The 16,055-nt window shown below is 46.8% G+C and overlaps 2 protein-coding genes across 3 annotated transcripts; both read right to left on the reverse strand.

The window, feature by feature from the left end:
• Positions 1-1,627: 1,627 nt before the first annotated feature.
• On the reverse strand, positions 1,628-9,580 carry LOC146182266 (putative hydroxypyruvate isomerase). 2 transcript variants are annotated; one of them, XM_084577329.1, is made up of 9 exons: positions 7,437-9,580; positions 5,395-5,610; positions 5,225-5,336; positions 5,034-5,133; positions 4,897-4,972; positions 4,740-4,801; positions 4,598-4,667; positions 4,140-4,274; positions 1,629-4,050 (listed from the first exon to the last, which is right to left on the reverse strand). In XM_084577329.1, the coding sequence occupies exons 1-9, from the start codon at positions 7,513-7,515 to the stop codon at positions 3,998-4,000; spliced, it is 903 nt and encodes a 300-aa protein (XP_084433455.1). In that variant the 5' UTR covers positions 7,516-9,580; the 3' UTR covers positions 1,629-3,997. The 2 variants fall into 2 exon arrangements, with proteins under 2 accessions (XP_084433457.1, XP_084433455.1); XM_084577331.1 differs by lacking the exons at positions 4,740-4,801; positions 4,897-4,972 and having other exon boundaries at positions 1,628-4,050.
• A 140-nt stretch (positions 9,581-9,720) lies between these two features.
• Positions 9,721-13,949, reverse strand: LOC146182267 (isocitrate dehydrogenase [NAD] subunit gamma, mitochondrial-like). The gene is made up of 2 exons (XM_084577328.1): positions 13,060-13,949; positions 9,721-10,503 (listed from the first exon to the last, which is right to left on the reverse strand). The coding sequence occupies exons 1-2, from the start codon at positions 13,550-13,552 to the stop codon at positions 9,812-9,814; spliced, it is 1,185 nt and encodes a 394-aa protein (XP_084433454.1). The 5' UTR covers positions 13,553-13,949; the 3' UTR covers positions 9,721-9,811.
• Positions 13,950-16,055: the final 2,106 nt, after the last annotated feature.

Below are 16,055 nucleotides of genomic sequence, written 5' to 3' on the forward strand. Positions count from 1 at the left end.
CCAACCAACCAACCAACCAACCAACCAACCAACCAACCAACCAACCAACCAACCAACCAACCAACCAACCAACCAACCAACCAACCAACCAACCAACCAACCAACCAACCAACCAACCAACCAACCAACCAACCAACCAACCAACCAACCAACCAACCAACCAACCAACCAACCAACCAACCAACCAACCAACCAACCAACCAACCAACCAACCAACCAACCAACCAACCAACCAACCAACCAACCAACCAACCAACCAACCAACCAACCAACCAACCAACCAACCAACCAACCAACCAACCAACCAACCAACCAACCAACCAACCAACCAACCAACCAACCAACCAACCAACCAACCAACCAACCAACCAACCAACCAACCAACCAACCAACCAACCAACCAACCAACCAACCAACCAACCAACCAACCAACCAACCAACCAACCAACCAACCAACCAACCAACCAACCAACCAACCAACCAACCAACCAACCAACCAACCAACCAACCAACCAACCAACCAACCAACCAACCAACCAACCAACCAACCAACCAACCAACCAACCAACCAACCAACCAACCAACCAACCAACCAACCAACCAACCAACCAACCAACCAACCAACCAACCAACCAACCAACCAACCAACCAACCAACCAACCAACCAACCAACCAACCAACCAACCAACCAACCAACCAACCAACCAACCAACCAACCAACCAACCAACCAACCAACCAACCAACCAACCAACCAACCAACCAACCAACCAACCAACCAACCAACCAACCAACCAACCAACCAACCAACCAACCAACCAACCAACCAACCAACCAACCAACCAACCAACCAACCAACCAACCAACCAACCAACCAACCAACCAACCAACCAACCAACCAACCAACCAACCAACCAACCAACCAACCAACCAACCAACCAACCAACCAACCAACCAACCAACCAACCAACCAACCAACCAACCAACCAACCAACCAACCAACCAACCAACCAACCAACCAACCAACCAACCAACCAACCAACCAACCAACCAACCAACCAACCAACCAACCAACCAACCAACCAACCAACCAACCAACCAACCAACCAACCAACCAACCAACCAACCAACCAACCAACCAACCAACCAACCAACCAACCAACCAACCAACCAACCAACCAACCAACCAACCAACCAACCAACCAACCAACCAACCAACCAACCAACCAACCAACTAACCAACAACATTTCTCACCTTACCGTTTTCCTGTTAAACGCGACACTTAGGAAAACTAGCCGTTCGACAAACCGCGTCAGGCCTGGCCGCACCGCCCGGCTAATACGCCATGTTGGCGCAACGGCGTGCCTTGGTGCCTTCACATGCCACTTTGTCCAGCGTGCTGGGATAAACTGTTCGAAATGCAGCTCAGTTTATTAAACCTCGCCGCAGTTGGAAACTGCCGGAGCGTCACGAACTGCGCCTGAACAGCCGGCGCGCCTGTTCACGAGCTGCGAAACTTAATTGGCACCGGCCGGCGTGGTCATGGTAAACTGATGATGGTAAAATGATCGCATATGCCAGAGCATCGTCTACTCGAGTGCTCTTACGAAATATGGTTTGGCAATAAGCACGCCCCCCTTCCCCCTCCTCTATTTAGGAATCTAGTGCTCCAATAATTATCGCGCAGCAAGAAACAAGCCAGACGGCCGTAAGACCAGCGTTAGACCGGCATGGTGTAAAACTATTCTTTCCCCGTGCAGGCATGAGACGATGGCGCGCATGTGCTTGCGTCAGCTACCTTAACTGCTTCATGATTGAAAATGCCATGTCTTGAGAACTGCACCGGGTGTATTGGAGGAGGTTGCAGGACCACGACATATGAGGATGTAGTGCATAAGAGGGGTGGACGCCGCGTCGGGCCAATGCACCGGGCGCTGCTGGTGACAGTGGCATTCAATGAATGAATCATTCAATCAATGAGTTTATTTTGCATACAATGTACAACAAGAAAGGGTGACAGGAGAAAAAGCTGCTTTATTGCAGCTTGACTGAGCTCCAGTCACCCAGTAGCATTGACGAGAAATGCAATATTTACGTTTATACACAATTTGGCACTTAGAAAAAAGAAAAATGAACATGCAAAATATATAAATAAAAAGGTGCACATCATCAAAGACACCAATAACTAGGTCACACGGTATGTAATAATACAATACATTCTGTACGGGGGTAGTAAATGACACTATATAAACAGTTCAGCAATGCCTTTTTTGCAACAGTCGAGTGATATTGACCTGTAGCGCGTCGTACTGATTTAGTACTGTTGGTAACATATGCTGAGTCATCATTTTACCATAATTAGTTCACGATTTTTACCATAATTAGTTCACGATATCAGAATCAGCCAAGTTGATGGATTATGAAAACAATAGTTACTGAAAGGTTTTGTTAGTTGGGCTAAATCTAAAAAATAGGTCTAAGGTACCTTTAATGACCTATTTATAGGTGGGAACTAGTTTATGTGTTTATGCGCCTTAATAATTTTGTGTGTACGAAAAAATGGTGCTATGTGTTCCAAGGCTGACACCTTTTCAACTGCGCGGAGAGTTAGTTTCTAGAGGACATAAATTTTATGTATATTTGTTGCAGTGCTGTTGCCCCAAACTAAAACACAATAACACAAATGGGAATGAAAAAGAGCATAGTAGATCATGCATTTTACTGCAGCTGGAAGAAAATGGCAACACCAGTTTATCACTCCTGCTGCACTCTGACAACACTGCCTCCCTAGAGCAGCTCATCGGTAGCAGCTATCACGGTGACGAGCATATAACTACGCTGGAGAGCTTGGAAAGTTTTCTGATAAGGCCTGCCCAGATGTTGGAGAAATTAAAAAAAAAAAAAAGAAGTCCCCTTACAACGCTGATTCTTTTTTTGCTGTAATCCAAAAAATTTTTTTACTACGAACTTCAGACTCAATGAATGAAATGCACGCTACTCGATTATAAAGGTATACAGTCGTGCCTCATTAATATGATCCTTGATATTATGGATGACTAAAATAATGGAGGGTTCTTGGAGGGAACCAACTTTTTCAATGTACTTTCGTCAAATTAACGAGTAAGTTCGATCTCTTGACAATGAACAAAGACAGCATGCACAGAGCGCATCATGGCCCATCTAATAAATGGACAGTGACATGAACAAGATCTGTACTGCCTCAATCAGATGATTTAACTAGTGCATTCTGAATGCAAGACACCTTTGGAATGCAAAGCACAAGCTTAAAATAACCGAGTGACCATTTCCTCTTATGGTCTTGTGCATTAGAGCAGAAAGCTTCCCAGTCTAGACATCTTACCATTGTCTGTATTACATAAATGTCTGTGAAGACAACTAGCTCTGCAGCTTGTAGCATATGGAAAGCTACATTCAGCAGCTCATACTTAGTAGAAATGAGTCGGATGTGAACTTTCGTATAATTAGTTAGGTCCTTCAGCCATGAGAGTTGCTTAGGGACGTTAAACCCCATAAATCAAACCAAACCTTCAGTCATGAGACATTATTAAGTGTATCATAGACTATCAGGCACTGTCAAGCTACACCACATTATTTCAAGCATAATGGCAATCAGGCTAGCGACTTGTAGCTTCCAAAATTATGAATAATTTCAGCTGCACAGAGGCAGAATTTAGTCATATTTTTTTGTTTTCTGAATTTCTTTTCGTGACGTGTGACTCATATGGAAAACTCTTATCTAGAACCAAAGTGACCATATTAATGAGGCACAACAATGTATACACACACAATGTACAGTGCACACCTGTCCTTTTGAATGTGCATATTCCGTCTTGTAACACTGCTTTTCATCATCGCCATACAATTGTTCATAATGGTAATATTTAACTAAATGGTTTCACTGCCTTGATTCTACCAGAGAAATACATTTCATTGTGACCGAGCATTTAAAACAACCTCTCTGGCTGTCTTTACACAGTTTAAAGGCTGTATCCATAGTCTGACATCCAATAAAGGCCATCTTCCATTACTCCTGCAAAAAAAGAATAACAGCCAAAGTTACACACCAAACTAAATCCCACGGCTGAAATCTGTAGACCACAGACAGAGAACATAACATACCTTGTGGAGTGTACTCAAGGCCTATCCAGTCAGTATAGTTTTCTTTTTCAATGTGATACAGTATGCACCTGTAATCTATCTCACCAGGTGCACCAGGCTCATTCTTGTGTGGCGCTTGAGCAATCTGTACATAACCTATAATAAAAGGGAAAAGTTTCAGGATACTATATTGAGGCCGCTGAAGGCAACACACTGAGTGACTCAATGTGAGCTGTTCATTAGCAACAAGGCCATATGCTCAAAAACATTTCCCTGCTGCCAATGTACAAGGAGCAATCTCCGGCTAAGTTACATTGCTGTATTAACTGTGTGTAAGGTTACCTGGAGTAAATACTTCGGGTAACCCTACCTAAAATACTGTAGTTAAAATTATTCCTCGCTGCTAACTTCTTATTGGGAGCTGGGAAAGAAAGTTGTGGTGAAACTATTTTTTCACTACCAGGGATAACTTCACTCACCTGCATGACTGAGAAGATTTGAGATATTGTACTGCAGGTTACCCGAGATCATCTGAAGGTGAAACACATCCTGCAAAAAATGTTCTTACATTCAGCCATTGTGCACCATCTCCTAATACAAGAATGTGAAAGTTTTGATTACCAGAAGTAACCGGATGTTCTTGCTCTGTGCATTCTGCTCTATTTGCTCGAGATAACCCACTGCTGTAATGCACAAGCATTATTTTAGGTGAAACATATGCTTCCCGCACACAATGCACAAATTGAAATAAGAAGTGCTAATAACTCCTATGTGTTACCCTGACTGTAACTATTGAGAAAGTATCCCGGTTGGACTTCCTTGCACAAGGGCTTTATAAGACCAACAATTCCCTCCTGAAAAAGAACAGTGCAAATTGCACAGAAGCAAATATGCAACCCTATACAATACCATTACCTTTTCAAGTAAGTGGGCTGCCATCGTCAAATTACTGACGTATGTTTCTTCCATAGCAGCGTTTCGTTCAGGTCCTGTAATTCCTGCCATGATGTGTATTCTGTGGGAAAATGATGGGCAAATAAGGCACCAAATTGTAAAGAAAAAATAAATAAATGTCGATAGGTAACATGCGGGAGAAGAGTATATACTTCTTGCAGTCCAAGGCCTTAGCGTATCTTATTGAAGTCTTCAAGCTGCTCAGAAATTGGGCTTCACAACCAGGTATCGCAGCGAAGCCCAGTTCACCTTTGGTCAAGTCGCCTAAAAGTTGCACAATCAGTGATCGGGGCAGTGGGCACATTAAGTGTAAGTCGCTCACCTGGATGCGAGCTGATCAGCACATGCTCCATACCGGAGTCGATTTTCGCCTTTCCGAGCGTGTCAGCACTGATGTCATATGGAAACTGACACTCAACAGCCCTGAATCCCACCTGCTGGGCTATCCGGTAGCGCTTTATGAGCGGTGCTTCCTTGTAAAAGGTCGAGATGTTTGCAGCAAACTTCGGTTTAGGCCTGTTGAATGGAGCGCCACGCACTAGACCAGGAGACAATGAGTAACAAGCAATGCATTTAGCTGCTGAAAACCGGCGGTGCGCATCCTCGAGATATCAGAAGGTCGTGTAGAGAACTTATCGGACAAAGGACTTAAGTGCTTAGCAGCAAAATCTGAGCTCTTCTTTGTGTGTTTTCCCAGCACCCGGAAACCCCCCCCCCATCTCCAGATATCCACCTCACTATTAACAACCTTCCCATGCCTGTGGCCGACACCATCCGAATTCTTGGCCTCTACCTCCAAGCAAACAGAACCAACACCAACAGGAACCAACATAATATAGCGCTTGCATCGACACACACAGCAGTCTCATACGGCATGTTGCCAAGCGGGCAGGCATGAAGGAGGCCAATCTCCTTCATCTCTTTCAAGAATTTGTCGTCAGTCATATTGCTTACACTGCTCGATATTTACGTCTCACATTCATGGAGAAACACCGCCTGGACTGCCTTATCCGCAGCGGCGTCAAAACAGCCCTTGGTCTTTCTCCCTCTATTCCCAACGACAAGCTCCTCGCCCTTGGTGTCTCCAACACGGTTGACGAGCTCATTGAGATGGCCCTCCTTGCCCAGCGCCAACGCCTCTCACTAACTTCCGCAGGCCGCTCTATCTTTGAACAACTTCGCATTGCTCCTCTCTGTCCACCATCCTCGGCGGTCAGTCTCCCACCTGTCATCAGGGGCATCAAGACTCTCCTCCCTAACAACATGCATCCAACTCATCTTCAGGATGGCAGAGAAGCTCAGGTCGCGTCACTCCAGCAATAATATGCTGGCCGACTTGACATACTTTACATAGATGTGGCAGACCATTCTACTCGGACTGCTGCAACAGCAATTGCCACTGATGAGAACATGACTCTTCTTCATGCCTCCTGCCCCATACACACTTCACATATCACTACAGCGGAGGAAGTATACTATATATTTCTCTCGCGCTCTCCACTTCTAAAGCTATTTCAGTCGAAGCATTTCGCGTACTCATATAAAATCCTCCTAAACACATGACCCTCCTGGGCCCGTATTCCGAGTTTGCATCGTTATCGAAAGTGTCGCTATCTCCCCGACCTCGGGTCATCTGATTGGTGGAAACGCCGGAACGTGATGCTGCCACCGCTTCCGGCTCCGCAGCAGCGACACCCGGTTCCGGCGTTTCGACCAATCAGATGACTCGAGGTCACGTGAGATAGCGACACTTCGATAACGACGCAAACTCGGAATACGGGCCATGGTATGGGCTCCAGCCCACATGGGTCTCAAGGGTAATGAGGGAGCACATGAGCTAGCTCGAGGGCTCACTTTCCGAGCAGCTTATCATCCCGCCCCCCAACATGCCCGCTTGGGTCAGGAAGGACACCATAATCACTTCACGCGACCTGCTCCAACACTATCGTCTTTCTCGCCAACTCTATCCAGGTCCACACCAAGAACTTGCAAAGACAGAGGCAGTCATATGGCGCCAACTCCAGACGGACACTTTCCCCAATCCTAAAATATTCCATAATATATTTCCTGAACGGTATATGCCGATGTGTAAATAAACACTGCAATATCCCAGCAGGCCTCCTTCATGTGGTCTGGACTTGTCCACGACAACACACGCCAGCACCCAAACAACATAGCTGGTAGGCTCGTCTACGCAGCTCTACCCTGGACGACCAACGAGCGCTCATCGGTCTCGCTCTAGAGGCTGCCAGATTCCAAGGAGTCTTGGCTGACTCCCTAGATCTGTACCTTCGGTCCCTTGACTGTTTTAATAAATGTTTACCAACCAATCAAGTCGTGCAGAGAGAATAAATCGGTTCCCACCTAACTTGCGGCGGTTGCTTCGGCATCGGCGGAAAGTTTCATGCACAGCACGAGTGGCAGGACCTGGGGCGCTTGGCATCACAGCAGTGTACGAGCACGGCCGCTCGCGGCCGTGGTGGTACGAGCAGTACGAGCAGTACGAGTGTACTAGAATTTAGAATGACATATTGTGATAAACAATCGAACTGCATCTTTGTTTACAACCACTCAACTACGGTAGAGTACGAACAACCACCTGCCGTCACGCTCTGCTCTACGGCAGTCTTTGATTGGTCCAGTATTCACGTGATCTGAAGGCGCACTATTTAAAAATGCACATTGAAGCGCGCTAAAACTCGTTGAAAATAAGCAGTTACTGCACTCCGTCCTACCATATCAAGTCGCTCTCTCCCTCTTCTCCGTAATGCAGCTATCTCGAGCACCTCACGCATGAGCTTCTTGTCTACAAATTAGAGACTTTTGCGAATGCAGTCATTCCTTCTTTTGAGCAGTTTTTCTTCCGCGCCCGAAGCAGGACAAGGGGCTTTTCTTCGGTGTCAACACAAGTTAACATTTTCATAATTTGTCTCCTTGACCTCCTTGTAAGTGAGGAAACTATGCAATCGAACATATTTGCGCCGAGAGGGCATAGTTCCGCACCCACCTTTGAAGCATATAGTAGAATTGGATTCGATTGCCTCGCGGTACATACGTAGTGAGCCCACGTATACCCCAATTAAAAGTAAACACACACATTGTCTCGCTTGTTAAAATGTGTGTATCTGTCTCTCTACGGCGGTGGTACGCAAGAAGCGGTGAAGACCAATGCGACCCGCTTGCTGAGCGGGAAAGAAGATCACTGGAAAAAGCACTTCATAAAAGCGCGAACAAGCAACGATCTGAAAACAGAGAATAAGCGCCTGAGTAACGAGGTAAGCAGCACGGGTCAAACTCTTCGCGCATCGCTCTTTATAGGTCCGATATTCCAGAGGGACAGCTCAGCTCTTATTCAATGAGAATGCGGCTTAGGGCAAAATAAATGTATAAATATGAACTTCCACTTCCCCTGCCGCTGTTCGGCCTTGAGCCAACTTTTTCAAATTACCTCTCCCCGCTCGCTGCAGCAAGCAAATCGCACCGCTAATGTCAGACAGGCCATGCCATTTTATATTTGTTTGCTTGCTACGACGTTTACTGAGACGCGAGACTCGTATGCTTCAGAGATTCTCCCCTAGCAGGAGGTTAGAGAAGCGGAAAGCGTAGGGCTTCGTGAAATATAGCGTATGAAATATACTTCTATGTTTGTCCTTTTCAGAGTATAAGTGCAGAACTTCTTATAGTGCTCCGAACTTAAGTATATGCTATCCTCGTTTCTCTACAAGTTACAGAAAACAACAGATTACAAACAGTACGAATAATCTGCCACGGCACCGAATCGAATGCTGATAGTGCAGCAAAAGACCAAATTGAATATTTTAAAGTTTGTATGTATATTCGATACTTTATAAAATTTGTTACATTTATAAAATTAATATTGACGAGAAATGACAAAGTGCTAGCAACATGGAGCTGTAACTCATGGAATTAAAGCTGTAGCTGTCGAAAGACGCAACAGTGGTCTGTACCATGGGCACGAAGTGCGAGCAAAGAAAAAAAAAAACTACATTTTGCAAAGGCATATAACCTAGCGCACATCTCAGTTACGACAGCGAGCGAGGGTTGAGCCGAGGACCTGTTATCGGGCATGCTAAGCCTAGCCCAATAGGTTCAACGTCTCTAAAATCCCCATAACGAACGATAACAGAAATAACATCACTGTAAACGAGCATTATGGAGATTTTAACGAGCACGGAAGAACTTGGTATATCCCCATACCCTTGTATTTTGAAGGCACCCCATTAATTCGTACAAAGTTTCTTTTTTACACTGATTACTAAAAATGACCGCTTATCTCCCTCAACAGCCACTCTGAAATTTCGAGGCGCCTATCTGCCCTCCGTGATTTCAATTCCTGAGGCACAGCGATGGTGGACCCTGTTCTTGAAACCGTCAAAGAAAACAACGGAGTGCCTAATGAGTACTTCATACCAGTCAAAAGAAGAAAAAAATGTTGGAAAACCTGCCCATACATATTCGATTTCTTCTGAATAATTTTGATCATACACTATTTGATTCGTTTAGCAAATCGTATGAAAGAATATTCGCACACCCCACATTCAGTACTAGGGGGTGTGCATTTAAACCGGTACAAAACATACACATACCCAAGCGTATCAACCCACTCCTTGAAACACGAACCGCAGAAAGAATGAACCTTCAGTTTGTTTAATTCCTATCCGCAACATTGGGGGCGCACCAACAACAACCACACACAAAAAGAAACTCATACAGGAGTCTCAGGCGCGTGCGCTAACGTGCGGCCTGTTATCGAGTGGCACAGTGGTGTGTCGCTCCACCTCGCGTATCACGTTGTCCACAACGTCTGTCGTGGTCGCCATGCCTCCCAGATCCTGCGTGTGGATTTTGTCCTCGTTGAGCGTCTTCTCCACGGCGTCCTTGATGAGGTACGCGTGGTCACGCAGTCCAAGGTGTTTCAGCATGTCCACAGCCGCAAATAGCGTCGCGCATGGGTTGGCAAGGTTCTTGTCCACGAGATGACTACCGGTGTTCCGAGTGGCGGTCTCGAAAACGGCGTAGTCGCGGCCGTAGTTCCTGCCGGAGGTGATCCCCGGCCCGCCCACCAGACCGCACGCCATGTTGACCAGGATGTTGCCGTAGAGGTTCGGCACTAGCATGATGTCGAACTGCGAAGGCCGGCGAACCAGCTGCATGCAGCAGTTGTCGATGATCATGTCCTCGACGGCGATGTCCGGGTACTCCCGGGCAACCTCCAGGCAGGTGTGCAGAAAGAGGCCGTCCGAGAGCTTCATGATGTTCGCCTTGTGCACCACGGTGACCTTCTTGCGCTTGTGGGTGCGAGCGTAGTTGAAGGCATAGCGCGCGATCTCGGTCGACTTCTGGCGCGTGATGATCTTGAGGCTCTCCACTACGCCAGGGGCGCTGGCGTGCTCCAGTCTGCTGTACTCGCCTACGAAGATTTCGCACAATTACTCCGCATCCAGGCTCCCACTGTATACCAGACGCACCGCAATGACCAACCGATTAGCCAATTCCCTCAGGATTTCATGGTGCAAGTACGAGCGCGTGCATGCTTGCCAGCTATTGGCAAACAAACGAGACCTTCCAAAAACGAACTTCATTTATGATTTAGGTTATACTAACATCATATCGGAACAAGCTGGATCCGCAAGAGGTGAAAATGCTTCTGTAGTTATCGCTCTAGCGCAGAACAACTGCAATCTCTCTCTATGTATTGTTTTGGTTTGATGACGCACAACACTTAAAGCACGTCGGGCCAGGAAAGGAGTGGTCAAGAAAAATACACTATTCATCAATGATCATTGAGTGCGAGCTATTGACGACATCAATTAAGCATTCTTATGTTGTCTCAGTGAGGTCGTGAAGAGCCTGGTAAAAAACTGCAACAGAAAAAGCGAACTGTGCACAGAAGTTAAAACGGCAGCGGTCACCGAATGTGCACTTATATCACAAAAGGGGTAAAAGGATGCTAAAATTGTGCCCTAAATATATGTGAGTATACGAGTTTGCGTCAAATCTGACAATACTACTGTACCTTTTATATATATTTTTTTTTGTATCTATAAGGACGTTCTTGATGTTAGCATCCTAGCTGTCACCGAGCGTGTTCTAGCACAGTGAAGGTTGTTCAAAGAGTAGGGCCCGTATTCCGAGTTTGCGTCGTTATCGAAGTGTCGCTATCTCACGCGACCTCAAGTCATCTGATTGGCCGAAAAACCGGAACATGATGTTGCCACCTCTTCCGGTTCCGTAGCGGCAACACCCAGTTCCGGCGTTTCCACCAATCAGATGACTCGAGGTCACGTGAGATAGCGACACTTCGATAACGACGCAAACCCGGAATACGGACCCTGCTTTGTGAAATCACACTCTTTATCACTGACACAAATTGCTACGCTGGAGGTGCTGATAACGGACGTCGAAGGGCGTGAATGAGCCATGCCGCTACCGGAGATAAGGGCGAAAAATCCTTTGTAGGATTAAAGGCTGACTGTGCTCGGCAAGATTTGATATCCAAAGTTGAAGAATTGATTTACGAATTTATACTGAAGTCCACTCGCACTCTTGATTCCAACTGAGATAGGTCTGCATCGAAGCTTTCAAGCGCATTTGAAACACCTGATGAGTTGTCAATAATCATGAAGAATTGACCCTCAGTTTGTGTGACTGCAAAAGTTGCGAATCTCAAACTATTTTTTTTTCCCCTTTAATGGCTAACTTTCGCCAGCCGTGCGAGAAAACGCAACTGAAACGGTCGCAGCGTCGCTGACCAAGGTCATTATAATAGAATTGCTATTATAACCTCCTTGAAGAACTAACTTGACGTCGCCGTTTCTCCACCGGCAGTAGAGCAAGGTGGTATGGTGACATTTAAATGATAGTTCTTTGTATAAGCAGAGAGAAAGAACGCACTGAAAATTTTTCTGCGATGTGCATTTAAATCACTTCACCTAAAGCATTCGCGTTTTTATTCCATTAACTTGCTTTTATTTTTAAATCTTAGAGAGGTGACAGTGTCAACACCCGCTTTCGTGCTTGAAAGCTTCAAGCACGTTTGCGGAATCGTGCTGAAGGGATCATGTTCGAATGCGCTTGAAATCGGCTGTGTGATGATCTACTGACCTGCATTGAGTTCGATGTATGAACATTTACTCATTAAGGGTCGAAAGTGCTGTATGGCAGGACTTACAATAATGAATCAGCAGGTTTTCTGGTTGGTTTAACGCCCCAAGGCAACTCAGGCTATGGGAGATGTTGTAGTGGATGGCCTCGAAAATTTCGACCAGCTAGGGTTTTTTAACGTGCACTGACATCGCACAGCACACGGGCGCCTTGCTTTTCGCCTCCATCGAAAAACGGCCGCCGCGATCGGGATTCGATCCCACATCCTTGGACAAAGTATAGTCGAGCGCCCTAATCACTGCACCACCACGGCTGGGCCAACAGCTTTTCTGCACGATTAAATTTCGAAAGCTCTCTATTAAAAAAAAAACAAAAACACTTCAATGCTCCGGCAGAATTCACGCAAATGCAGCACTTTTACTTGATTGCCACCGATTAATTTCGCTAAAGCGCTAAATAAATAATTAACAATTACCATCAGCGTAGTAATTTAAAGACGTGACTCTTTCGTATTAAAGAAGGTCAATTATCGGTGTAGGTAATGTTACGTATACGTTTAGTAGGCACACACACACACACACACACACACACACACACACACACACACACACACACACACACACACACACACACACACACACACACACACACACACACACACACACACACACACACAAACACACACACACACACACACACACACACACACACACACACACACACACACACACACACACACACACACACACACACACACACACACACACACACACAATTATCAACCGCACCAGAATCCACGCAAACTGCGTAAACAAAATGAAAAAATAGAACGCTGCTCACAGGCTACCGCCGTCAAACGCACCTTCGGTGTTCTGCCGAATGACTACGATGTCAATGTCCCTGTGCCGGGTCCGAATGCCCGGGTGGTTGCGGCAGTGGACCACATTAACATCCAGCTGGAGTCCATTGCGCAGCGCCAGGTTGCGCGGTTCCACGTTGAGCGGGTTCTGCGTCTCCACGTTGCCCTTGAGGGCGACGCCGTTGCGGCGGATGGAGAGCAGCGCATTGTCCAACGACTCCGGTGTGTCGTCGACCTCGACCTTCTCGAAGTCCACGGGAACCTTGGCTCGCCAGAAGACGTTTTCCACGTGAGACATCATCTCGGGTCCGATGCCGTGGCCGGGAAGCAACGTGACCAGGTAGCGACCGCCGTACATGGATTTGAGGCCGCGCCGAGGCACCGCCAACAAGTCCAACGACCCGAGCGGGCCGTCCAACGACCTGGACGAGGAGACGCCTAGTCCTAGCAGACGACGGCATAGAGAAGGCGGTGCAAGCAGTCGACAGCCGGCCATGATCGTGCGCAGCGCAGAAAAGGGCTGTACGGCTCCACAACTACCACGCCGCTCGGCGGCCTCTGTTCGTAAATTTTACGGCGTGCTGCGGCGTCTGCGAGAGACCGCGACCTGTTGGCTGAGAGGAGCAGACGAGACTTGGCAGCCAAAGACCGGCCGTTGGCTGAGGATCGCATCGCGATAGCAGCCCCATGGGCGTGAGCGTGAGACACATCGCCGTCTATACCTCCTCTCCCCTGCTTCCTTTTATTTGTTTTTTTGTAAGTGCTCGTTCCGCTCGTTCTTCCTGACGGCTCTGCCGCAGCTGCCTCCTCCGTATTTCTGCGTACACATGAGTCACGTCGAAGCGGCCGGCGCCGTTGGACAGTCCAGACCCAGACTTCTGCCGATGCCGCAAGGGAGCACACCGGGTAATGCGAACACCGCTACATCGAGGCACCCTAATGCGAACACACTTGCTGATGGTAGCGCAACAGGTGCATATTCGAGCTGTGATTGTGCGACACGCGCGCAATGTGCGCTTAACATTATTCGTGCGACCGTTTCAACTCCGCGTTATATATGTGGCCTTCTCTGAGCTGAAAAGCGATCGCAGCTGCGACGCTCGCTTCCTCAACATGTCTTAAAACATTTTTTTTTTTTTTTTTTTTTTTTAAGCAGGCGATGCTGCGGAGTGCGATGGAAGAAATGGCAGAAGGTTTTTGACTCGGTTAATTGACATTTAATTCGCTCTTTGGTCTTAGTATGGGCATTACATTAGTGCTGAGGTGCCCTAAGGAAATCACTGCTTCACGAATGCGCTGTGTCCCCGCAGTCGCACTGAAGTTTCCGGTCCATTTGTGCCTTTATGCTGTTTATCAATTTGTGCTTCTGTCGCCCCTGGCAGGCTTCTCTAGTCTCCCGTGACACAGCGAATTCAAGTCATTTTTCTGGATGTGTAGGATTAAAAGAATAAGTTTAATTCCCGAGCAAAACGCTGGACTTTCGTTTCAACCGAAGTTATAAATGCAGCTTAACTACTACCTTTGAAAAGAAACATTCAGTAGAGGAACAGTAAGTAACGAAGCCTTTTAGCAAGCTTATATAATATACAACAAGTACAAGTTTGGAGTTCCACAAAAGACTGTACTGTGATCCAAAAAAAAGAAATGAATATGCAATAAAGAAACGGTGAATGCTGATCACTTCCTCGTGTCTACGTAGCATATGTGACTTGACACGCTATGGCCAGCGAAGCGCATTTTTATGCACGTTCTGGAGACAAAGGAAAACTGCGCGAGTTACAAAATACATGAGCTAAGTAAAAGTACAACTGAAAACTAAATCGCAAATTACGCTTTTCCTCAACAAGAAATTGGCCGCGCTCATGTTTCTTCACATAATAAATCAAACATTTGCTCGACAGTATGTAATATTTAGTTCGTTTACGGAAGCAGGGAGGGATTCACAAATGCTTCGCCTGTAGCCAGTAAAATACGGCTAAGAACAGGCACTTTCGAAGCCTGTCGAGTTTGTCTGTGCGCCTTCCGGCACGATGGCAGTGACGAGGCAAGGCCGGTGGAATAAACGTTGCTTAGAGATTTATATAAAGTTGCTCAGGGTTTTCCTAATTTCTATGCGTCTATGTGAGTGGGTTGAATCATTGGAAGTGAGACTGCCACTAAAGGAAAATCCCAGCTCTTGCTCATCAGTGACGTTTTGATGGACACGTAATCACCGATGACACGCAAACAGCGAACTGATAAGACCGCACACCAAATCCATGGGATTACGATCGTAAGGAGTCTGCGGACACTCCCCGCTATACAATGGGTATATGTAAAAACGTCCCCGGATCAATGGTTCCTTCGTCCATGTTCGTCAATGTTCCTTTGTCCCATAGATGTCCTTTTATTTATGTCCAAAGATAAACGGAAGCTTACGGCCCCAGTCTTTCATATGCGATCACAACCCTATAACCCTTTTGTCATTTAAGCCGCCGCTATATCGCCCACCTACATTGCCCCTGCATGCACTTGATAAACAGCCGGTGTTTCCTCGTTTTCACCAAGCGCCCGTTATCGGCGACGTCACACGGGGGCAATCTGAACGCGCACTTATCGGCGGAACCTCGCCCTAGAAAAGTGGGTCACACCTGCGTGCTCATTCAGGGTCGTCAAGGCCGTCGGGTTCGTACGCGCAGATTGCTGCATCTGGCAACACGCCCCTGTCTGCTTTGGCAGCGCAACTCGACATGCTCTGTCGACACGGGTACTCACAGGACTTGCATGAACATCAGCTGGAAAGGAAACGGGGAGGCTCTTCGTGGATTACTTCGCTGCTACCCCACGGAACCAGGACAGCTTAATACGGGAGTCGTTTCACAAGGACAGTGACATTGCACCGTACTCGGGAGCCTTTACTCCTCAATTGAAAAGCGGCCATCGCGGCCGGAACCGAACCCGCATTTGGGGGTAAGGCTCATTTCCACGGCATAGTTAGTGCACTACAAGATAATTTCATT

This window comes from Amblyomma maculatum, chromosome 8, assembly GCF_055883805.1.
Source record: "Amblyomma maculatum isolate TAMU_Amacu chromosome 8, ASM5588380v1, whole genome shotgun sequence".
Classification (NCBI taxonomy): domain Eukaryota; kingdom Metazoa; phylum Arthropoda; class Arachnida; order Ixodida; family Ixodidae; genus Amblyomma; species Amblyomma maculatum.

What these genes read in the sequence shown, in the direction of transcription:
- LOC146182266 (XM_084577329.1), bottom strand. Translation starts at nt 7,515, where the DNA reads ATGCCAAGCGCCCCAGGTCCTGCCACTCGTGCTGTGCATGAAACTTTC. An exon ending in GCTGATCAGCTCGCATCCAG is followed by an intron (nt 5,337 to 5,394) that starts GTGAGCGACTTA and finishes TGCAACTTTTAG; the next exon opens with GCGACTTGACCAAAGGTGAA. An exon ending in AGAACATCCGGTTACTTCTG is followed by an intron (nt 4,668 to 4,739) that starts GTAATCAAAACT and finishes CATTTTTTGCAG; the next exon opens with GATGTGTTTCACCTTCAGAT.
- LOC146182267 (XM_084577328.1), bottom strand. Translation starts at nt 13,552, where the DNA reads ATGGCCGGCTGTCGACTGCTTGCACCGCCTTCTCTATGCCGTCGTCTG. An exon ending in CATTCGGCAGAACACCGAAG is followed by an intron (nt 10,504 to 13,059) that starts GTGCGTTTGACG and finishes AAATCTTCGTAG; the next exon opens with GCGAGTACAGCAGACTGGAG.